Source organism: Cydia splendana, chromosome Z (genome assembly GCF_910591565.1).
Source record: "Cydia splendana chromosome Z, ilCydSple1.2, whole genome shotgun sequence".
NCBI lineage: Eukaryota > Metazoa > Arthropoda > Insecta > Lepidoptera > Tortricidae > Cydia > Cydia splendana.
Genome location: NC_085987.1, coordinates 40,787,082 through 40,812,837, shown reverse-complemented (window position 1 = coordinate 40,812,837; position 25,756 = coordinate 40,787,082). Strand labels below are relative to the sequence as shown.

The window sequence follows — 25,756 nt, the reverse complement described above, 5'->3', positions numbered from 1 at the left end:
TACTAAAATTGGAACGATACAGAGAAGATTAACAACAACTGCTGCCTAGCCTAGGGCCTTCATGTGGATACAACCAATGCCTACCGTAGTGTAATTGTAATATTTATCAACAAAGGCCCAACGTCGTATTACACAACCACTTACTTAACGTAGGGTAACTGTAGGATTCGTAAACAAAAGCCCATTACATAATTAGACTGTAGGCGGCACACTATAAATTACACAACTATTTACCTACGGTAGTATTGTAAGAATCCTACACAAGGCCCAACGTTAAAGTTACAATGTTGGCCCTTTGTGGGACAAGCTGTGTTGGGCCTTCAACCTGGTGCACGACTACCTACCGACCTACCTGACTTGCCGTTGGGTAATTGTTGAATTTGCAAACAGAAGCACAACGAAAAAATTGCCCTTTTTTATTTTTTTGCAGTTGGTCCTACAGCAAGCCATACGGCCAAATGTTCAATTAACCAACCATCAAACAAATGTGTATAGGCCCAACCACGGCCCAACCAAAACCACCACCGTTGAATAATTGTATGATTTATTTAAATAGGCCCAACGAAAAAAATACTCTAATGGCCCTCTGTTGGGAATCTTCGGGAGGGCCTTTGTCGAGGGCCCTCCAGCAAATCGTACGGCCAAATGTAACAATTAACCAACCATCAAACAAATGTGTATAGGCCCAACCACGGCCCAACCAAAACCACCACCGTTGAATAATTGTATGATATATTTAAATAGGCCCAACGAAAAAATTACTCTTATGGCCATCTGTTGGGAATCTTCGGGAGGGCCTTTGTCGAGGGCCCTCCGGCAAATCGTACGGCCAAATATAACGGTTGCCCAACTAATACGTAAACAAAGGCCCAACAAAATCCCTACAAGAAAATGCTATTAGAGCTAACATATGAACTCGCAATAAATGGCTGGCCTTCACATTGGGGCTTAGACATGGTCTAATAAAACATGGTCTTCCATTCCCAGAGTGACACGCGCCTACGTCACAATAACATTGCCACTTTATTTCAACATAACATGTTACATGGGTACATTATACCTATGGTTAATAAGTTAAAATATTTCTTTATAATTTTCATTTATATGTATTTTAGCTTAAATTTTACAATAACACGTCATTTTTAATTACTCGTTAGCAATATCTTCCGATTCACGAAAGAAATTTCAGACTTTCGGGTAATTCTGTTTATACTACTGGCAACACAGGATAGCGCTGTGCACATTTGACAATTCGGATCTACATAACTTCATGCCCTGACCGTCATCCTTGTCGAACGCGTGTTAATTGTTATTTCCTTCTCGCTCAGTGTCAGCAGTCGCAGTGTTTTCCAAACTTTTACGTCGTAAGCTTGGTAATTAATGTGTACCTGTGAATTAGTTTTTTAAACGTTTGTCTTGTATAGATAAATAAAGTTTAATTTAATACATTCGATTTGTTTTATTTTACTATGTTTCTACATGAATAACTTAAAATTAATGCCGTTAAAATAATTTTCACCGTTGGTTAAAATTCTCCCACATTTCAAAGTTTGAGAACCTGTAAACAGCATGATGACGTAGGCGCGTGTCAGTTAGGTCATACGCGAATCTCGGAATGGAGTACCAGGCGGAGTATATTATTATACCATGGGGCTTAGACATTGTATCAGTGTTTATTGAGAGTTCATACGTTAGCTACCTACTTGCCTTTAGTGGTAAATGTATGACTCGCAATAAACACTAATCAATATATCTAAGCCCCAATGTGAAGGCCAGCCACACTTGTCCCTACTCCCTAAGCCACACTTATCCGTATTGACCTTAACATAAAATATCGCTCACAGTAATATACAGTTTGTATGAATCATCACAAACGGCCATGATAGGGTAAATCGCCAGTAACTGGCCACCGGGCAATAACTGACCACCCTAAACTAAAAATGTATATTTTATTATAATTTTAGTATAAGGTACAATAACTAGCCACCTTATACTAAGATGAATTCTGTTTACAGGTGAATAGAATTAATTTTTAGTTTAGGGTGGCCAGTTACTGGCGAGTTACCGTACTATATAATATTTTACAGTATCTGATGCTACATTACGACACCGGTGCTATAATAAGCACATTACATAACTACGAAATTTAAAGGGCCATATGTACTGTAAAACGTACGATACACGTGCGATTAGGAATTTCCTATTTTTCGCATTTGTATCATAAATAACTAAACATCTGGGAGACCGAGCTTTGTTCGGTAAATATAAAAAAAATCAAAAATGCGCATTTCCCCAAGAGCTAAGACCTAGCTAGATCGATTTATCGCCCCCGAAAACCCCCATGTAGCAAATTTCATCGAAATCGTTAGAGCCGTTTCCGAGATCCCCGAAATATATATAATATAAATAAATAAACAAGAATTAATCGTTAAAAGGTATTAGATAGATAGATATATTAGTATCTTCGCCATGAGTGAAGCCTTTAATTATTTACCTATCGAAAATCGGTGAAATGCGGTACTGATGTTTCTTTCAGTGATGCTACCGTAGTGGTGCTTTTCAATGTATTTAATCCTGTAGAAAAATAAATTACATATTATAACAAAATAATTTGATCTAGCCCCGGAAAATTTAACGATTTCAAGAGCAACAAAACTAATAGACATTATCACAGAATAAATAATAGTACTTGGTACAGAAAACTCACTCTCTAACAAAACGCGTCTGTTACGATCAGGTCAGATATGGCCGCTAGGTGGCGACAGCAGTAGAAACTATTCCCCGATTCTGGCCCCACCTCTCAGTGGTCACCGATCCTGACCCCAGGGCCGATCCATCGCCCCCGCTGAACCTAAAAAAAAAAAAAAAAAAAAAAAAAAAAAAAAAAAAAAAAAACAAATAGCCCCCCATTTGAATTGATTGCGCTAGGTCTCAGCAGTGCCCGGCGCCTCCTTCAGGTACTTACGAAATACGCTAATTAAACAATACACCTTGCTCACCACGGTAACAATAGGCTTATCGACCCTTTTCTATTGTTCGATCTCGACTCGGGCGCGTTATTGTGTTACCGAGTATACTACCTGGATGGACCCTTCACCCACCGACGTCTTCATTCATGCCTTCTTTATGTGTGTATTATACTGTAGGTGTTTGTGATAGGTATTAGCGATAGGTATTTGCAATAGGTATTACCGATAGGTATTTGCAAAAGGTACTTATTTGCGATTCATTATCTTATTATCTTACAACCTCTTGGAGCTATTTCGATTTATAAGGAATACAGTTCTAACCTAACCTAACCTAATTAGAATTTACACAAGTAATCCGTCGGTAGCCTAAACTAACCTAAACCTTCTTTTACCAAACCTAACTTGACCAAACCTAACTAAAATCAACCTAACTTCTCATTTCAAACTAACCTGCTTTCACCTAGTCTTCGTTCAAGTTATGTTTTAACCTAAATACCTAAACTTCTTACCTATCCAAACTAAAGCATCCTACATATCGTATACATACTTACCTATATTGTGCATATTGTATTGTGTTATTTTATTTAGTTTTACCTATTTCTAACTCATTATTTTTGTCTGCGATAAATGCAATTCTACCTAATGTAGCCTTTTTTATTCTTAAACTTAGTATGTAAGTATGTCTCATTATCTAATACTATATGTTTATTTTCACATACATTTTTATGTTCTTTGTAACACGATAGAAAGTAAACTCGTAGCTACTTGTTTCTTTGTATTATTAAAATAATAACTAGGCGTGTGAGGCATTTCTTGTGCACTTGTTTTCATTGTTATAACAGCTTAATTGCTTTATTGATAGACGTCTATTATATTTTATGCTGACAATGGATTATTATGTGGATATAATTTGGGTTTGAGTACAGGGAGCGTCTGTTTAGATGAACTTGTTGAGACATGTTACTTTGTATGATTTTAAAAAAATAACGAGACGTGTCAACTGGTTTCAACATGATTTAGTCTAATACGTCGGCATTTCTTGTGTGTTGGTATTCATTGTTATAACAGCATAATTGCTTTATTGGTAGACATCTATTATATTTTATACTGACAATGGATTTATTGTTTCCTATTATGCTTTTGAATTTGGGTTTTAGTAAAGAGAGCGTCTGTATTTGATGAACCTGTTGAGACATGATTTGAACGATACTGTATCCTGCTCACTATCACAGTATAAAAGCCGAAGAGAAATGGCTTTGAGTAAGTATTACTGTCGTGGCAGTCCTCTGTATCAGAGCTCCTTGTATCTACTGCAGTATATAGAAATATAGTGTTAATTCAACAGTGAAGTGTTTAAGTGTTTATAGAAAGACCCAACAATGGATGTAAGTATGTCTTTTATTACCGTAACTTACTTTGTTTTGTTTTCACTTGTGTTCTTTGTGTTTTAATTATCAAGATTGTAGACAGTGTGTAAATTATTGTTTTATATTGTTTCAGTTCACTGAAAATACTTTCAAGAACTATTACTACCCGGATGATAATAAAGACGAATCAAGCGATGAAGAGGGTACGCTTGGTCTCAAAGTTAAACAAGCCATCGCAAAGAAACGTTCAGGAAACAATATCGATAGCTTCTTTGAACGACCTAAAAAGCAGTCTAAAGTTGTGAAACGGTCTTCAAATGTGAGCAAAAGTTCACCAGACGGTGTTGCAAACTTGTCATCCGGACAAGACGACGGGGCCTATGCATCACATTTGATTAAAATCGAGATATATGATATGCATAAAATCAAAAACGTCCCACCCATGGAACACTGGAAGCATGCGGACTTCAGATTGAAATATTTTGCGTTGGAAGACGATTTGGAGCTACAAAATACGCGAAATATTATTTATAACATAACAAAGCAATTAGCTTCTAAGGACAGTAGTGTGAAATATTTTATAGATAATAAGAAACAGTGATAGTTATAATTATTAATGATAGTAGTAGCTTAATGATTGTGTTAACGTATTTCTCATTTTTTACCTCTCCTTAAGTACATTTTCCATGTAACAGATTATTTTTATTGTATCACATTACAACAAGTTTTAATTTAATACTTCTCATTTGTAAAGATTACAGTCCCCACTCTTAGAAATCTTATACCTGTAGTCAACTATTTAAATGAAAGAAAGCACTGTATGATTTCTCATTTCATAATGGACTCTTTGAGTTGTGATGTCTACGATCTTGAACTTATCAGACTCTGTGAAGAAATAGAAGAAAATGAAGATCTATGCGAGGCTGCCCGTCTTGTGAGCCAACTACATCGAGAGGCGTAAGTAAAAGTATTCCTGTTCATACATGTTTATAACTCTTAACCAGTACCTGTTTAACAAAGGATGGGTTCCTCCTAACTTGTTGTGACCAGAACTTATTGTTAGGATAAACGTGGGGTGGGAGAGTGCTGGCTATATAAGCGGGGTATCTCGAGTTCATATCATTCAGTGTTTTGGTGCCGTGCTTGTACTGTGATATCCTTTTCCATAATGGTGTTTACTTACTATCATATTGGTCTCACTTTGCCTCGTAATAAGATTGAGGAATTAAGTAAAGAATTTATTTTAGCATATTTTCATAGAAATATAAGAATGTGGTATATATCAAACAAATTACCTCACTCGTTACTGGAAGATTCTGATATTATACCGTATTATACACCATGTGATGGGCATATCAAAAAATCCAAGGGGAATACTCAGTCATCAGATGTGATTGATGGAGTTTTGATGATGCGGGCCTATTGCCAGCAGTGTCGAAAAGACTTACGTTAGTATATACAACCAACCGTTTTAGTAATTATTTTTATTTTATCTGACATTAAGATATTTATGTTTATTATGTATTGTTATAGATCTTCTCAAATAGGACGGGGAGTAAAAAGGACAGCTGCAGTTTTGGAGACCGAAGAATTCTTGGTGAAGAAAAACCGTTCAGCAGCTGCTGAACCTGTAGCTTCAACATCATCCGAACCAGTTCCCGATGTCATTGTGAGTACAAATAATAATCATGAAATTGAATGTTCTGTGTGTAATAAGTTTGTTTCTAAAAGATATTTTAAAAATCATTTAAATAGTAATCTTCACAAAAATAATGTTTTAAGGGCTGACATTGAATGGGTTAATGTTCAGTTAATTGAAAATGCTTTTAAGAATAGGGTGGCCACTTACAGAATACTATTAAATGAAAATGTTCACCAACCATTTACTCCCGAATCCATTTTACTAGGAAATAAAGAGAAAATCTTTGCATTATTGGATCGTTCCCTCACTGATCACCATGCTTTAAAAGTAAACTTTATTTTGAATGCGGATTTTACTCAAGAGAGCAAACAAGTAAATAATACATTTGATTTCCAATTATGTAACAATGTAGTTGATGTTAGCAGCGACAAAGATGATATTTTCGAGTCAGTTGTTAAAGATATATTAACAAAATTATTTAACTTTGAGAGAAAAGACAGTGGATGGAGTTTAGTAAAATTTAACTATCTAGATGTCAATGTAAACAAATTTAATCCATTGCGTGGTTCTTCCTATATCGAATTACCACGTGATATTCAGAACAGAAAAGCAGTTATTAATGTAAAAAATAATGATCATGAATGTTTTAGATGGGCTGTATTGTCAGGCTTGTATCCACCTACAAGTCATCGTTCAAACACTGCGAAATCGTATATAGCGCATAAAAATAAATTAAATTTTAGAAATTTAACTTTCCCACTTAAGGTTGGAGATATTCAAAAATTTGAAAAAATGAATGATATAAGTATAAACGTTTTTGGTCTTGAATACAATTCGAAAAGTAAAAAACATGACGTAGTAGGCCCATTACACTTAACAAAGTGCAAAAAAGCTACCCACTTGAATTTATTGTACATATCCAAAGACAGTAAGGGGCATTATTGCTATATCAAAAATTTATCTAGGTTAGTATCTAAACAATTATCAAATACACAGCATGCTGCACATATTTGTGATGGTTGTTTGTCGAACTTTACAACTCGCAACAATTTAATGAATCATCAAAGAAACGATTGTTTCCATGTTTGTACACATTTACCTTCAGAACAGGATAAAAAGAAAAACTGGTTCAATGAAAACGTTTCCTCCAATATACTTACTTTCGATAATTATGAACGTAAATTAAGGGTACCTTTTGTTATTTATGCTGATTTCGAGGCCTTTCTAAACCCGATTCAAACAGGTACAATTAATCCTACTACATCCTCAACAACAAATGTACAAAAACATGAGGTATATAGTTTTGGATACTACATTAAATGTTCTTATAATGATAAATTGTCAGTGTACAGAACATATAAAGGCAAAAATTGCACCCAGGAATTTATGAAGTATATGGAACAAGACTTAAAGGCCATTTGTAGGAGAAATACTTTTGTAAAAACTCCATTGCCTTTATCTAATGCAAATAATGTGCATATTGCTCAGAGTAGTACATGTTATATTTGTGATAAAAATTTAAACGAGGATTCAGTCATTTCCTATAATTACCATACTGGTCTTTATGAAGGAGTGGCACATACATTTTGTTCTGAAAAATACAGGGCACCTAATTTTGTACCTGTATTTTTCCATAATTTGTGTAACTATGATAGTCATTTTATAGTGCATGGGCTTGGTTTGGCGGAAGGCGACATTGAACTGATTCCAGAGAACAAAGAGAAATACATTTCATTTTCTAAGAGCTTACAAATAAATAATCGCACAATTAAATTGAGATTTGTCGATTCACTTAAATTTATGTCCAGTAGTCTTGACAAATTGGCAAAAAACTTGTTGCCTGAACAATTTCATGAATTAAAATTGAATTTTTCATGCGAGGAGAATTTTAAACGCTTATTACGAAAGGGTGTCTATCCCTATGAACACATGTCATCATACGATTCTTTAAACTTAACAGCTCTTCCCTCTAAAGATGATTTCTTTAGTTCCTTGTCTGATAGTCACATCTCAGAAGAGGATTATGATCACGCAAAAGATGTTTGGTCTCATTTTCAATGCAAAAATATGGGTGATTATTCTGATTTATATTTAAAAACTGATGTTCTATTACTAACTGATATATTTGAAAAATTTAGAAACCTTTGTCTTAAGACGTATGGATTAGACCCCGCTCATTATTATACTGCTCCGGGATTAAGTTGGGATGCAATGTTAAGAACTACAAAAATAAAACTAGAACTCCTAACTGATATCGATAAAATAGCTTTTATATCAAAAAATATTCGAGGTGGCATATCACAATGTAGTAATAGATACGCGAAGGCTAATAATATTTTTTTGGAAGATTATAATCAAAATATCCCATCGTCATTTCTTATGTACTTTGATGCAAATAACCTTTACGGGTGGGCTATGTCTCAATGTCTTCCTACCGGTAAATTTGAATGGGTAAATACAGATACTGACTTTAATATATCTGATGACGCTGATCATGGTTTAATTTTAGAAGTTGATCTCGAATACCCTAACGAGTTGCATGACTCTCATTCAGATTTGCCATTTTGTCCTGAAAACGTTTGTTTGGGTAATTCCAAAGAAAAAAAATTAATTCCTAATTTAAATAAAAAAACGAATTATGTCATTCATTATAGAAATCTAAAACAGTGTTTGAAGAATGGTTTGAAATTGAGTAAAATCCATCGCATTCTTAAATTTCAGCAGTCTATGTGGTTAAAAAGTTACATAGATTTGAACACCCACATGCGATCACAGGCATCATCCGATTTTGAAAAAGATTTCTTTAAACTAATGAATAATTCAGTGTTCGGTAAAACCATGGAAAATGTTGCAAAACGCGTAAATGTCAAATTATTAAATCACTGGGAAAATCGAGGAAAAACGCAGGGGGTTCAATCTTTGATAGCGAAACCTGAGTTCCATAGTTTATCCATATTCTCTGAGAATTTAGTGGCCGTTCAATTGAATAAAACTAAAATATTTTATAATAAACCGATTTATCTGGGATTTTGCGTATTAGATATATCGAAAACTTTGATGTATGACTTTCACTACAGCTACATGAAAACCAAATATCCAGACAATCTTAAGCTTCTTTATACAGATACTGATAGCTTAGTATATCAAATTTTCACGGAAAATTATTACGCAGATATAAAATCAGATCTTAATTTATATTTTGATACATCTGACTATCCTCCTAACAATAAATATGATTTGCCGTTAATTAATAAAAAGCGATTAGGGTTTTTCAAAGATGAAAATAATGGTAGAATTTTAAAAGAGTTTGTAGGTCTGAGATCTAAAATGTATACCTTAGATGTTGAAAAATATGACGAGAATGATGAGAAAACCGAAAAATACGGTGTTTTATCAAAAGCCAAAGGAGTCAATAAATGTGTTACAAAAAAATTTACTCTTGACAATTACAAAACGTGTTTATTTAATAAAAATTTGCAACGCGCTCAAATGCTAAGATTTAAGTCTATAAAACATATAATATTCACTCAAAAAATAAATAAAATATCATTATCGCATGAAGATACAAAACGGTACTTATTAGAAAACTCTTCTGACACTCTAGCGTGGGGTCATTATAAAATACCGCAATAATGAAAAAGTTTCAAAGTTGTAATATAATCACACAGAACATTCGAATTCCAAATTATTGTTTGTACATTGTATATTTTTTAAGGTATTACTTGTAAACATGTAAAAAAATGTATGAATTTTATTTTATTGTATCTTTTAAGGTATTTTTGTAAATATGAAACAAAAAAAATAATGTTAAAAGTGTGATCATAAATAATAAAAAAAAATTTACGTAATCATTTTGTTTTGATTTTTTGTCTAGTATATCTGAGTTGTTTAAATAGTAATCATCTTTCTGAATATAACCATTTAAAGTCCATCCGTTAACATATCAACACTCACCCACACACATACACACATACACATAGATTACGATATTTAATAATGATTCACTTTTATCATCCTTTCACCACCATTGTCGCAGGTCCTAGTGGGTGTGGTAAAACGCAATTTGTTACAAACTTTTTGAATAACTCCAAAGAGATATGTAATGTTGAATTTGATGAAATTATTTGGTGTTATGATGAAATGCAACCTCTCTACAATCTGGAAAATGTAAATTATAGTCAAGGAATACCAGATTTTTCAATGTTTGATGGGAAGAAACCTAAACTTCTTATTATAGATGATTTGATGAGAGAATCAGATGGACGAATCGTTGACATTTTTACGAAAGGTAGTCATCATAGAAACTTAAGTGTTTTTTATATTACACAAAACGTATTTCATCAAGGTAGAGGTCAACGTGATATTTCATTGAATACAAGCTACATTGTATTTTTTAAAAATCCCAGGGATAAAACTCAAATACGCTACCTGTCACGACAAGTTTACCCAGAAAACTCAAAGTTTGTGGACGAAGCCTACAAAGATGCTACAAAGGAGGCTCATGGTTACCTCATGATTGACCTGAAACAAAATACAAATGACATATGCCGTTTTAAAACAAAAATATTTCCGTTTGATGGGCATTGCACAGTGTATGTACCTAAAAAGGGGTTTAAATATGATAAAAATCACCATATTTTAGTCAGTTCTACATGATGCATGCAAGAGTAAACACATATAAACATTTACTTGAAGCATTGCAGTTGCTTAAACCCAAATATCGTACTGCATTACTTAAATCTTGTGACGATGAAGAGATCAACATTATTTGTGAGTGCATTTATAACGTCCTAAATGGGAAAATTCCATTAGAAAAAAAAGAAAAGACGAAACTAAAAAAATATAAAGATATTTTAAGAAAATTAGTTTCGAAAGGGAAACATAAAATAAGAAAAACTGTTATAGTTCAAAAAGGAGGTGCATTTCTACCTATTATTTTAGGTGCAGTTTTAAGTGCTTTAGTGAACTCTTTATCATAAACAAAATGGAAAACACAAAAAAAATGTTATTAGTTGAATTAGATTTTATTGAAAGGCTGAAAAGGAATGAGAGTCCACCCGAAAATTCCTCATCTCGGCTAGATGGAGAGATGCAAAAAATCCTTAAAAGTAAAATGAATGATCGCGAAAAGTGGACGTTATATTCTCAAGCATTACAAAGATTTCTACATTTTATTGAAACAGATCGAAAACCGTTTAGAATACCCATCGTGATGGAGGGGGTAGATCAAGTCATCAACGAAAGTAATGATATTATAAAAACAAAAGTGAACAAAAAGGAGGAGATTGAAAATAATGAGTCAGTTACAGATAATGTAACTGAAGCAGCCACACCGTCATCGTTTAATACACCACCTGGCGAAATAAATCAAGAACTAATGCCAATTAGTCCGTCAAAAATTATAAACATATTACCTAAATCTTATGAAAAAAAAGCTCGAACGTTGTTAGATTACATTGTTTCAAGTAAACCGAAAATTTGGTGGAAACAGACTGGTGAAGTTGTTATAAATAACCAAACCATTCAAAATAGTAATATTACTGATTTGGTAAGCGACACCGTTAGATGTCTTAAACGTCCTAAGCCAATTGGATGGGAAGTGTTTGCTTTACTTTTAAAAGATATCGAAGTTCCTAGGTCATGCATAGGTAATCCTACAAATTTAGCATTTATTAATGGTACTCCTTTGATTGAACCCTTTACCCCCTCCACATCTGTGAAGACGAGAGCCTCAACAGATAAAGATAATAACACTTCTACGCCTCTTGCTACACGGGAGCAAAAGCGATCCGGAAAGAAAATAGAGTGGGAAAGATGGACTCCTTATTAGATATTAACAGAATCTATTATGACGTCTCTAATCCAGCTGGCTATAGCAGTTTAAATAATTTATCAAAGGAAATGAAAGGTCAAATGAACAAAGAGGAAGTGAAAAAATGGTTACAATCTCAAGATACGCACACGCTGCATAAACCTATTCATAGACGATTTACTAGAAATAAATACATTCTCTCGAACTTTAATGAACTTTGGCAAGCTGATTTAAGTGATATGAGTACTTATAGTCAATATAATGATGGGTATAAATATATTCTTTGTGTTATTGATGTGTTCAGTAAATATGCTTTTGCAAGAGCCATGAAGAAGAAGGATTCAGCAACTGTTAAACAATGTTTTGAAAGCATATTTACTGAAGCCAACTCTGTTCCCCGTCACATCCAATCTGATAAAGGTACAGAATTTGTTTCAAAGGCGGTTAGAGATTACTTTAAGAGCAAAAATATTAATTATTATACCACTAATAACCCCGACATTAAAGCAAGTATAGTAGAAAGGTTTCAAAGAACACTTAAAATGAAAATGTGGCGTTACTTCACTCATAAGAATACATATAACTACACAAATATATTACAAGATCTTCTACATTCTTACAACCATAGCTATCATTCTAGCATTAAAATGCGCCCAGTTGATGTTAGCTCTAATAATATTATGACTGTTTGGTGTAATTTATATGATCGCAAAAAAGATAGGCAAATTTCATTAGAAACTAAAAAACTAAATGTAGGTGATCATGTTAGAATCACTAAATATAAGCATGTGTTTCAAAAAGGTTATGAAAGTAATTGGAGTGATGAAATATTTATTATTGATTCGATTATTAACAGATCGCCACGAGTTGTTTATACAATAAAGGATTTAGAAGGTGAACCCATCATTGGTACATTTTATTCTAAAGAATTACAAAAGGTAACTTACCTCCCCTCCAACGAGTATAAAATTGATAAAATAATACGCTCGCGTCGAGTTGCTGGCAGAAAGGAAATACTAGTTAAGTGGCAAGGTTATCCTAATAAATTTAATTCTTGGATACCTGAATCAAACTTAAAGAAAATATGAGTGAAAATAGTTTTTATCTAACTTTGTTAAGTAACAGTTCATCAGATTACTACACGGATAACACGACTGCACATTTCTTAACTAAATTACCAAAGACCATTAAATTGGATGGAGAATGGGTAGTTGGGTTGGTGGAATTTCAATATCCTTGTTCCATGTATAATGTTCAAGAGCACGAAAACATCATTTATTTAAAGAAAAAGGTGTTATCACCCACCGATAAAACTACAAAAATAGTAGATATAAAAACTCATATACCAGCCACTACATATGATAATATAGATCATTTTCTTCAAGCGTTTAATGAAAACCCACAGTTAAAAAATAACGTAAAATTTCGATATGATGGATTAACAAAACTGGTTGGAATAGCAACAACAAATAAAGAAATAACATCTATCATTACAACTCCGATACTAAGTCTGCAATTGGGTTTTAAACCGAAAACAAATTTAAAACAAAATACATTAGGAAAAAGCCCTGCAAATTTATATTTAGGTTTACCATCTCAAATATTTGTTTATACTGATATAATACACCCACAAGTAGTCGGAGATGTTATTACTTCATTACTCAGAATAATACCTTTAGATCCAACTAAGTTCATTTATGGAGCTTATAAAACTCACATCTTCTCACCCGCTCATTATGTACCAGTTTTACGAAGAGAGTTCGATACCATTGAAATAGATATAAGAACAACGACTGGTGTCAGAGTACCATTTCAATTTGGATCTTCTTGCGTGAAGCTACACTTTCAACGAGTAAAATGATTTACAACAGATCGTCAGTCTCTTGTCCTTACGAACATTATTATTCACACCAAGCCGGCTCTGGGATAGGTATTGTCTATAAGGGAGTTCCATATCAACGAGGACATGGTATAGGCAGTTTTTTGGGTGGACTATTTAGATCAGTGCTCCCTTTGTTATCTAGCGGTTTAAAAACCATTGGAAAAGAAACCTTAGGGGCAGGGGTTGGTTTGTTAACTGATATGGTAAATTCTCGTCCTATGGATAGTTCCATTCGATCACGATTTAAGGAAGCGAGCGCTAACCTAAAAAGAAAGGCTGATGAAAAAATTGATTCTCTCATGTCAGGATCTGGGTATAAAATGTCGAATAAAAGAAGAGAACCACTCATTACTCGAAAAGCATCGCGACGAAGAGGAAGTAGAAATAATAATAAAAATAACGATATATTTTCAAGTTAAATAATGTCATTTCTACACAGTCATTCATGTGAATGTGCAAAATCTGAATTAGATATATTTGCCCTTCCATCAACTCAAACAAGTATTGAAAGCGGACATTGGATTCATTACAAACCAATTTCATCTTTAAGTGATGATGGCCCCATTGAATTTCAAGTACCTGGATCAGGAGATGACTACATTGATCTATCACACACAATGTTACATATTACTGCTAAAGTATTGAATCAAGATGGGACAAAATTAAAAGCAGATGCCGGAGTTGGACCCACCAATAACTGGCTACATTCCCTTTTCAACCAACTTGATGTATATTTAAATCAAAAACTCATATCACCCCCAAACAATACATATGCTTACCGTGCTTATATGGAAAATCTTCTCAACTATGGACCGGCAGCCAAAAAAACCCATCTTACTTGTGGGTTATGGTATGAGGATACCCCAGGTTTTATGGATACCGTTGACGCCAACAACAAAGGATTTCAGAAAAGACTAGAATTTATCAAAGAGAGTAAGGAAGTGGAAATGATTGGACATTTGCATGGCGATATATTTAACCAAGAGAAATTCTTGATAAATGGTGTTGAATTGCGTATTAAGTTAGTCCGATCAAAAGAATCATTTAATTTAATTTGTCATCAAGATAAAAAACTTAAAGTACAAATAACAGATGCTAGTCTCATTGTTAGAAGAACAAAAATCAATCCTAGCGTTTTGTTAGCCCATCAAAAAGTATTGGCAACAACGACTGCGAAGTACCCCATTACGAGAGCAGAAGTTAAGGTTCTCACAATACCAACAGGGGTCCAGGGTAAAACATTGGATAATATATTTCTCGGACAAATTCCTAAACGCTGTATTATTGGATTTGTATCAAATTCAGGTTTTAATGGAAATTTAGCTTTGAATCCATTTAATTTTCAAAATTATAATATGAATTCATTTAGTTTGTTTGTAGATGGTCATGAAATTCCTTCTAAAACATTACAACCGTCATTTAGTTCTGGTTTAATAGCGGCGGCATATCACACCTTATTTTCTGGAACTGGTATTCATTTTCACAACGAAGGTAATGGAATAAGTAGAACAGATTATGGTGGAGGATATTGTTTGTTATGTTTTGATTTAACCCCTGATTTATCTGCTAGTTCAACTTCACACTGGAATCTTGTTAGACATGGAAGTGTTCGGATAGAAGTACGCTTTGATTCGGCTCTAACTAGCACCATTAATTGTATCGTGTATGCAGAATTTGACAACATTATTGAAATAAACAAAAACCGTGATGTATCTGTAGATTATAATAGTTGAATAACATAATTATATAAATACAATGTTTTCTTTCGTTTACTTTATTTTGTTGTAGTCATTGTTTGCAGCATCATCAAGACATAAATTGTTATTAATTAAGTAATTATGGATACTAATGAGATTCAATTTTGTATGAAGAAATTAAACCCACTTTTTGAATCAAATGTTTTTGCTGCTAACAAAATACCTATTTGGGTCGATCTACCTGTCTTTATTGTTAGTAATTTGGACCCTGACACGAAACCAGGCTCCCACTGGGTTGCCATACACATTGATGTTACTGGTATAGGAGAATATTTTGATTCCTTCGGACGGAAACCTTCAGGTTACCATAACTTATTTTTAAAAAGAAACACCAGACAGTGGTTTTATAACAATAAACCTCTTCAAAACCATTTTACTTCAGTTTGTGGTGAATATTGTCTAGTTTATTTGTATTTTAAATATCATGGAAAAACTATGACAGATATGCTAAGTTTGTTTTCTGATAATTCTGTATGTAATGACCTTATATTAAGGAATATGTTTAAAACATTTTTTGTGAAATAAAATAATACGTGTACTTGAATAAGATTTTTTATTTTTTCATATAATACAAAGACCTTTTAAACCACACATTTTTTTTTTTAATTTTATTATTTACAAAATATTTCTTAACATTCTTTGTTACTTAAAAAACGAGACGACACAAAAAAAAATCTGTTACATGGAAAATGTACTTAAGGAGAGGTAAAAAATGAGAAATACGTTAACACAATCATTAAGCTACTACTATCATTAATAATTATAACTATCACTGTTTCTTATTATCTATAAAATATTTCACACTACTGTCCTTAGAAGCTAATTGCTTTGTTATGTTATAAATAATATTTCGCGTATTTTGTAGCTCCAAATCGTCTTCCAACGCAAAATATTTCAATCTGAAGTCCGCATGCTTCCAGTGTTCCATGGGTGGGACGTTTTTGATTTTATGCATATCATATATCTCGATTTTAATCAAATGTGATGCATAGGCCCCGTCGTCTTGTCCGGATGACAAGTTTGCAACACCGTCTGGTGAACTTTTGCTCACATTTGAAGACCGTTTCACAACTTTAGACTGCTTTTTAGGTCGTTCAAAGAAGCTATCGATATTGTTTCCTGAACGTTTCTTTGCGATGGCTTGTTTAACTTTGAGACCAAGCGTACCCTCTTCATCGCTTGATTCGTCTTTATTATCATCCGGGTAGTAATAGTTCTTGAAAGTATTTTCAGTGAACTGAAACAATATAAAACAATAATTTACACACTGTCTACAATCTTGATAATTAAAACACAAAGAACACAAGTGAAAACAAAACAAAGTAAGTTACGGTAATAAAAGACATACTTACATCCATTGTTGGGTCTTTCTATAAACACTTAAACACTTCACTGTTGAATTAACACTATATTTCTATATACTGCAGTAGATACAAGGAGCTCTGATACAGAGGACTGCCACGACAGTAATACTTACTCAAAGCCATTTCTCTTCGGCTTTTATACTGTGATAGTGAGCAGGATACAGTATCGTTCAAATCATGTCTCAACAGGTTCATCAAATACAGACGCTCTCTTTACTAAAACCCAAATTCAAAAGCATAATAGGAAACAATAAATCCATTGTCAGTATAAAATATAATAGATGTCTACCAATAAAGCAATTATGCTGTTATAACAATGAATACCAACACACAAGAAATGCCGACGTATTAGACTAAATCATGTTGAAACCAGTTGACACGTCTCGTTATTTTTTTAAAATCATACAAAGTAACATGTCTCAACAAGTTCATCTAAACAGACGCTCCCTGTACTCAAACCCAAATTATATCCACATAATAATCCATTGTCAGCATAAAATATAATAGACGTCTATCAATAAAGCAATTAAGCTGTTATAACAATGAAAACAAGTGCACAAGAAATGCCTCACACGCCTAGTTATTATTTTAATAATACAAAGAAACAAGTAGCTACGAGTTTACTTTCTATCGTGTTACAAAGAACATAAAAATGTATGTGAAAATAAACATATAGTATTAGATAATGAGACATACTTACATACTAAGTTTAAGAATAAAAAAGGCTACATTAGGTAGAATTGCATTTATCGCAGACAAAAATAATGAGTTAGAAATAGGTAAAACTAAATAAAATAACACAATACAATATGCACAATATAGGTAAGTATGTATACGATATGTAGGATGCTTTAGTTTGGATAGGTAAGAAGTTTAGGTATTTAGGTTAAAACATAACTTGAACGAAGACTAGGTGAAAGCAGGTTAGTTTGAAATGAGAAGTTAGGTTGATTTTAGTTAGGTTTGGTCAAGTTAGGTTTGGTAAAAGAAGGTTTAGGTTAGTTTAGGCTACCGACGGATTACTTGTGTAAATTCTAATTAGGTTAGGTTAGGTTAGAACTGTATTCCTTATAAATCGAAATAGCTCCAAGAGGTTGTAAGATAATAAGATAATGAATCGCAAATAAGTACCTTTTGCAAATACCTATCGGTAATACCTATTGCAAATACCTATCGCTAATACCTATCACAAACACCTACAGTATAATACACACATAAAGAAGGCATGAATGAAGACGTCGGTGGGTGAAGGGTCCATCCAGGTAGTATACTCGGTAACACAATAACGCGCCCGAGTCGAGATCGAACAATAGAAAAGGGTCGATAAGCCTATTGTTACCGTGGTGAGCAAGGTGTATTGTTTAATTAGCGTATTTCGTAAGTACCTGAAGGAGGCGCCGGGCACTGCTGAGACCTAGCGCAATCAATTCAAATGGGGGGCTATTTGTTTTTTTTTTTTTTTTTTTTTTTTTTTTTTTTTTTTTTTTTTTTAGGTTCAGCGGGGGCGATGGATCGGCCCTGGGGTCGGGATCGGTGACCACTGAGAGGTGGGGCCAGAATCGGGGAATAGTTTCTACTGACAGCGCCACGCGCGGCTTATGGCTAGCCACCAAAATTGGTGTGGAACGGATGTACAGTCACCTGCAATATTATGTTACACAACGAAGGGCGCAAAAATATCTGACACGATCTTATATGTAGAGCCATAAGAGCGTGTCACATATTTTTGCGGCCTTCGAAGTGTAACAAATTATTGCAGGTGACTGTACCTGTGCAAAGAGACGAAATCGCGGAGTGAGCCACGCCTGCTTTTGTTTACAACTTTACATAGTTAGCAAGTTCCATATAGAATGACACTTTAGAACACTTATGGTTCCAGCCTGGGGCACTGGACTGGAGGCCTTGGTCACTTTATCTTAGTATGTATATGACATTTATTTCTAGACATTTAGCTTACCATCCTTATTACTGGATCCAGGCGTCTAGCAGCTGTTCATTGGTGGAGGTCAGAAAATGGAGGCCAAGACGAGTTGAGGGTTTGATGTGATATGTCATAGGTATTAGGTAGTAATTATGAATTTAAATTCTAATTTAACAGTGCCAGGCGTTTTCGTTGGGGGTATATTGACTAGTAATTTCACGTATTCAATAAATAAAAAAAACCGGCCATGTGCGAGTCGATCTCGCGCACGAAGGGTTCCGTAATCCGTAACATTAGGTACGCAAAAAAATCACGTTTGTTGTATGGGAGCCCCACTTAAATATTTATTTTATTCCGTTTTTAGTACTTTTTAGTACTTGTTGTTATAACGACAAATCTATTTCTGCTGCCGCTATAGTGGCAACAGAAATACATCGACTATGAAAATTTCAGCTATCACGGTTCATGAGATACAGCCTGGAGACAGACCGACAGACGGACGGACAGTGGAGTCTTAGCAATAGGGTCCCGTTTTTACCCTTTGGATACGGAACCCTAAAAATGACTGATTAGTACCAGGCGTGGCTCACTCCGCGATTTCGTCGCTTTGCTACAGGTAGCTAAAAGTACATCCGTTCCGCCCCAATTTTGGGGAAAGCCATAAGCCGCGCGTGGCGCTGTCGCCACCTAGCGACCATATCTGTGCTGATCCTAATAGACGCGTTTTGTTAGAGAGTGAGTCTTCTGTACCTAGTACTATTATTTATTGTGTTTATACTGAATTCCATTATATAGCATTCCAAAGCGCTTAATATAGGTACCTATAGCTAAAATGTGTGATACGAAGTATAACACTTACCTTGCTTAGTCCTCGGATTTGGACCAGCCGAGGCAAGGTTTATCGAGTCAATTGTCCGTGGTGTATTATCGTCATCCAGCCTCAATCGCTTCTCGGAAGCGGCAGCTTTTTTAAGCAAAGTTTCTTCCAGATGAGTTAATTCTGTAAGATAAGCGGCAAGGTTAACGAAAGACAGAAATAAAATTTGTCATAAGTAATGGCCTAGCCAGGACTTTGCTACCAAATCACATACCTACCAAACAGTAAAACCCGAAAAGTGAAACGAAAACTGACAATAAGTGCCTACCAATAATTACTAATAATTTTGATGCCAAACGCTGCGTACCTATTGGTAAGCTACAAAATATCCACAGAACGTGATTCTACACCGTACTAGCGTCCTACTTACAGCAACAGATTAGACTGGCTAATGTTAATTAGGTAGACTTTATCTCGTTGTAATAAGGTTTGCCAATGGTCAAATTAGCTGTGTCCTCGATAGTACAGATACTATATATATGTATGAACCATACAAATACAACCACTAATATGCAACCTGAAGAAGCTTGTAAGATCACCTCAAGAAATAACACAGAAAACTCAAAAAAAATAGTACTCTACGGCATGAGTGAAACCTGGCGCGAGGCAGAGCCGGAATTACTAAATAGAGTACTACATGTATTTTACGACTTTTATGGTATGGACCTCACCGGATACATAGACGATTTATATAGAATAGGACGAGCACCTTCCAGGAGGCCATTAGTGATCGAGTTATTGAGCAAAAGGATAAAAAAGCAGATTTTAGACAATGTGGGATACTTAAAAAGTACAGGACTGCACATTTCAGAGTTCCTAGATGCTGAAAGCCTACATTTAAGACAAGAATTAAGGAAAAGGCTCCAAGAAGCGAGGCAAAACGGAAAGAAAGCTGTAATACGGAATAATAGACTTATAATTAATGGACGAGACGTTACCGAACTGACAGCGGTACACCAGCAGTTGCATCAAACTCAGCTGAAACAATCAACCGCGAGACCAGAACCCGTGACACCGTTGACGCTAGATACCGCACAGAGCCGAGTCTTGAGCACGAGCGCAGCCCGTCCCGAGACACCGTTAACGCAAGATAACGCGCAGAGCCGAGTCCCGAGCCCGAGCACGAGCGCAGCCCGTATTAGTACAAGACCTTTGATTCCTTCGGCATCATGTACAAATAATTTTCGTCCCTAACCCTAGTCATTTAGATATAATTTTCCAAAATATGTGTAGTATTAATAATAAGTTACATTTAGTTGAAGCCTTTATAGATGAAAAACCTAATTTACATGCCCTGTGTATAACTGAGACGTGGATAACTACCCCTAAAATAGACCTATTGTACTTAGAAGGATATAATTTGTCAAGTTACTTTTGCCGGTCTAATTACGAAGCTGGAGGAGTATGTATCTTCCTACGAGAAGATATCGAATATGTAGATTTAATAGATATAAACAACATTTCCATAGAATACGTATTTGAAACCTGTGCCATAGAATTATGCAAGTCAAATTTAATAATTATTGTTATTTACTGGCCAAATAGTGATAGAAACCCTGATTTATTTTTTGAAAAACTTGAACAACTTTTGCAGTTAGTACATACAAAATATAAAAATAAAAATGTTATAATAGGGGGGGACTTAAATGTAGACATACTCAAAAAAACTACATTATCTAAGAACTTAATAAATTTATTATTAACTTTTAACTTTATACAGCATGTAAAAGAACCTACAAGAGTCACCAAAAATACTGCAAAATGCCTAGATGTTATTTTTACTAATTTTGATTCCGATAGATTTAACGTAGATGTCCAAGATTTTGGGTTTTCAGACCATAAGGGAGTAAATGTCACAGTGCCTGTCGCGAAAGAACAGATAAATAAAAAACACGAGAGTCATACATACTACAAACGATCGTTTTCAGAAAGAAATGTACAATTATTTAAAACGGCACTACAAACTATTAATTGGTTTTCCATCCTATCTCCGCAAAATACTATAAATGAAAATTTCAACGAATTCAGTAATATATTGAAAATGTTACTCATTTACTGCATACCTAAGAAACGAAAGAAATCTAAAGCAACCCCAAAAAGAGCGTGGTTAACACCTGGAATAAAAAAATCCTGTCTACATAAACGATTATTAAAAAACCTTGTTGACCAGTCAGCTGAGCCTATATTAATTCAATATTTGGAAACCTATACAAAAATATTAAAGAAAAGTGTTACTATAGCAAAGAAAATGTACAATAATAAAAGGATAAATAGTTCGAACAACAAAATAAAAACACTATGGAAAATAATAGGAGAGCAGACAAAAAAACCTCACTTAAAAAATAAACCTAAGAAAAATATATCCCTTAAAATAAACGACACAATGACAGATCAACCTCAATTGATAGCAAATTCTTTTAATACGTACTTTTCTTCAGTTGGAATGAATACAAATAATAATCAACCAAGCGGGCGTCCAGTTCTTAGCTCCACACACAATACGATGTTTCTATCTCCGGCCAACCACATAGAAGTTGAAAAGACTATAAGGAACTTAAAAAACAAACACAGTTACGGAATTGACGAAATACCCCCCTCACTAGTGAAAATATGTTCAAATGAGCTGATTCTTCCGTTAACATTTTTAATAAACCAATCGTTCACAACAGGTACATTTCCAAATGCTTTAAAAGTAGCCGTTATCAAACCTATTCCTAAAACAAAAAACCCAACCGACCCAGACCAATATCGCCCCATTGCAATGTTGCCAACTTTCTCTAAAATCTTTGAATCGATTATGGTGAAACGCTTAGCAGACTTTTGTGAAAAATATAGCATATTTGATGATAGCCAATTTGGTTTTAGAAAGCAGAGAGGTACAGTACTCACTGTTTACAAATTCATTCAGGAAGTCATAAATATAATAGACAGTAAGCATTCTGCTTTTGGACTAATGCTTGATATGAGTAAAGCGTATGATCGTGTCAAACACGACATTTTACTAAATAAATTATACGGAATAGGGATACGTGGAGATGCCCACAACTGGTTCAAGTCCTATCTGAAGAACAGAATCCAATTAGTTGAAGTAGAACATTATGATATTAAAAGGAAAACCGTTGAGAAAATATATTCAGAAACTAAACAAATAACATGCTCCATTCCGCAAGGTAGTGTCCTAGGTTGTATCCTATTTTTGATTTACATTAACGACCTGCCAAAGATAATAAACTCCATCAATATCAAATGTTTTTTATATGCCGATGATATTTCCATAGTATTCTCAAGTCAAAATAATGAGGAAGTAAACCAAAAAATGAACAGTATCCTAAACGTAATTGTTAAGTGGTTTGATGACCATAATTTACTATTAAATCTTAAAAAAACCAACCTTATACAGTTTAGACCCCATCAAAGATCCCCAATAGATATAAATTACACATACCTGAATAATACTTTCCAACAAATTAGTAATTGCAGTCTTCTTGGTATAAATATCGACGAAAATATCTTATAATATAAATAGTACAAAACTTTCTCGATTTACCTATGTCTTAAGAAATATTAAAAAAAGCACAGATTTTAAAACGGCCGTTGCTGCATACTATGCATTTACCCAAACCTGCCTCCAATATGGAATCATTTTGTGGGGCAATAGCACAGACATACTACAACTATTCATACTGCAAAAAAGGTGCATAAGAATTCTTACAAATATTAAAAACCTTGAAACCTGTAGACCTCACTTTAAAAACTTAAAAATTTTAACTTTACCGTGTCTATATATTCTAGAAGCCAGTAAATTTGTCCGCAAGAATCCAAGTTTATATACAAAAGCAACAGACCGCCACACATGTGCCATAAATATAAGAAATAAAGATAAAATAGCCATACCATCAAGTAACTTACAAATTAGTAACAAGAGCCCTCACGTAATGACTATAAGAATTTATAATAACCTTCCAAAAGAAATAACTAACGAGCAAACATACACAAAATTTGTTACTAAGCTAAAAACCTACCTAATAGATCACAGTTTTTACTCCCTGCAAGAGTTTTTCAATGAAAATAAGTATAATTCAAAGATAATAAAATAATAATTTTGTTATATTTAATAGGCGTAGAAATAGATAAATTATAGTGTACCTTTCTTATGTGTATACATATTTTATATGCACGTGTATTTGCAATGCCCTTGTAGGGTAACATGTTGTAACCTTATTGTACTTGTAGAGTAAGATCAATATGTGAGCAATAAACATATTCTATTCTATTCTATTCTACTAGTGCATAATTGTTTTCCATCGTACTTTCTCGGAAACGTTCGTATTTGTCGTGCTACTTCAGTCAACCTAAGTACTTTTTGTACCGAGACTGACTGAAATAGCAAGACACGTTCGTACGCTTCCGTGAAAATATGATGGAAAATAATTATGCACTAGGTACTGGTATCTGTACGGCGTCAACCCGAGATCTTACTGGCGACGCGCTGGTCCATGGAGATCCACGCCCCTCTGAATACGTTGGCAGCGGTGGGCCGCGCGTTGGCGTCGGGCTCCATCAATTGCGTCACCTGGTCCTTGCATTCTGGAGACAACTCGTTCACCACGCATGAGCGAAACCGCCACTGCTTCTTAACCTTTAAACATTTTAGAATAGTCAAAAGACAATGCACGACATAAAACATGAGGATCTGAGGATTTTGTCGACGTGCCAACGCTACTGCTACACGAGAGCTCCCAGTATTCAAAGACTTGTAGTATTTGTAAACTGGAAACATTGTATTTTTGAATGCTTTGCTACCAATTTTTGCTACTTGCAAATTCATGTCAGATACTAATGTAAATGCAGCTACTCTACGCGTACCTATCTCTAAACTATGACTAGAGATCAAATTATGTTGTGCTTATACCTGTTTCGCATATAACTCTTTAACAGTGTTCTCCTTAAAAGGCAGGGCCTGATTCAGCATGGTGTAGATAATAATACCCACAGACCACATATCAGACATTTTAGGATAGTACGGAATGCCTTTAAGTATCTCCGGAGCCGCGTACGAAAGCGTGCCACAGTACGTCTCCGACAGGATCTCAGTGCCTCTCCTAACCACGGTGCGCGCGAAACCAAAGTCTGTTAACTTCACGTTGTAATTCCCAGTAATCAGGATATTCTCACATTTCAAGTCTCTATGCGCGATGTTCAGAGTATGGATGTAGTTGATAGCGGATATGATCTGTCTCGTCCACAATCTGCTCTGTTTCTCTGGCACGCGACCATTTTTTGACACGAAGTCGTATAGATCACCATTATCGCCTAATCGCATGAATATGAAGAACTTTGTTTGTCGCTGGAAGATGCCATTGACTGGTATGATGTGGGGGTGGTTGACACGGATGAGGATGTCCAGCTCGCGCGGGAGAAATTTGGTCTTGTAATCTCGAGCCGCCGCTGAAGTGTCGATAACTTTACAGGCCAGTGTTACTGGAGTTTTGCTGCCTCGTGCAATGTGAACCGCCTTGAAAACCTACGGGAGTTATTAGACTTCATGACTTGTGATAATGTCACATATGATTAACGTTGAACTGTTTGGAAATCATAGGAACGGCGGGAAAAATGTGTACCTACTTTTATTTCTGGTACGAATCTAGAATGCTCGCTTTAATGGCGTTGGTGGCGTTATTGTAAGACTTCTAAACCCCTCACGCAAAGCAGATATTCATCTCTCAGGGAGGCTCATATTAGTCTCAAAGGAAGGGCATACCTACTTCTACACCCACACGATATCTAGGTAATTCGGTATCGTTATATTAGATCAAATGTCGTCAAAGTAAACAGCGTCAAGCACTCCAGATTCGCGCCGCTGCCATCAGTAGGTGCCTGAAGGCCGTACCTACTTTAGAGTAGCATCCGTCTCCTATCACTTTCTCCAGTTGAAACCCTTTATCTTCTAGAAGTTTTATGTCCGACGGCGTCGTGATATCCATTTATATATTATGTCTACGAGCAATGAACGTGTTCGATACATGATGCTACTTGAATGTATTGTTATAACACACTATAGTTTGAATTCGTTTTCATTTTATATCTATTTTCTGTAGATATGAATCATTTTACCCATTAACGCAAATAATTAAGTTTGTGTGTTAGGTACTCGGTCTATTGTCA

At 34.7% G+C, this 25,756-nt stretch overlaps 1 protein-coding gene across 1 annotated transcript; it reads right to left on the bottom strand.

Annotated features, from left to right (window-relative positions):
• Window positions 1-2,494: 2,494 nt before the first annotated feature.
• On the bottom strand, window positions 2,495-25,753 carry LOC134804102 (testis-specific serine/threonine-protein kinase 6-like). Its single transcript, XM_063777042.1, has 5 exons — window positions 25,486-25,753; window positions 24,504-25,115; window positions 24,071-24,230; window positions 19,574-19,714; window positions 2,495-2,574 (listed from the first exon to the last, which is right to left on the bottom strand). The coding sequence occupies exons 1-5, from the start codon at window positions 25,573-25,575 to the stop codon at window positions 2,495-2,497; spliced, it is 1,083 nt and encodes a 360-aa protein (XP_063633112.1). The 5' UTR covers window positions 25,576-25,753.
• Between the last annotated feature and the right edge of the window lie 3 nt (window positions 25,754-25,756).

Coding starts and splice junctions, on each gene's coding strand:
- LOC134804102 (XM_063777042.1), bottom strand. CDS start 25,575: ATGGATATCACGACGCCGTCGGACATAAAACTTCTAGAAGATAAAGGG. Junction 24,231..24,503: donor AAGAGTTATATGCGAAACAG/GTATAAGCACAA, acceptor AAATGTTTAAAG/GTTAAGAAGCAGTGGCGGTT. Junction 19,715..24,070: donor CATGGACCAGCGCGTCGCCA/GTAAGATCTCGG, acceptor CTTATCTTACAG/AATTAACTCATCTGGAAGAA.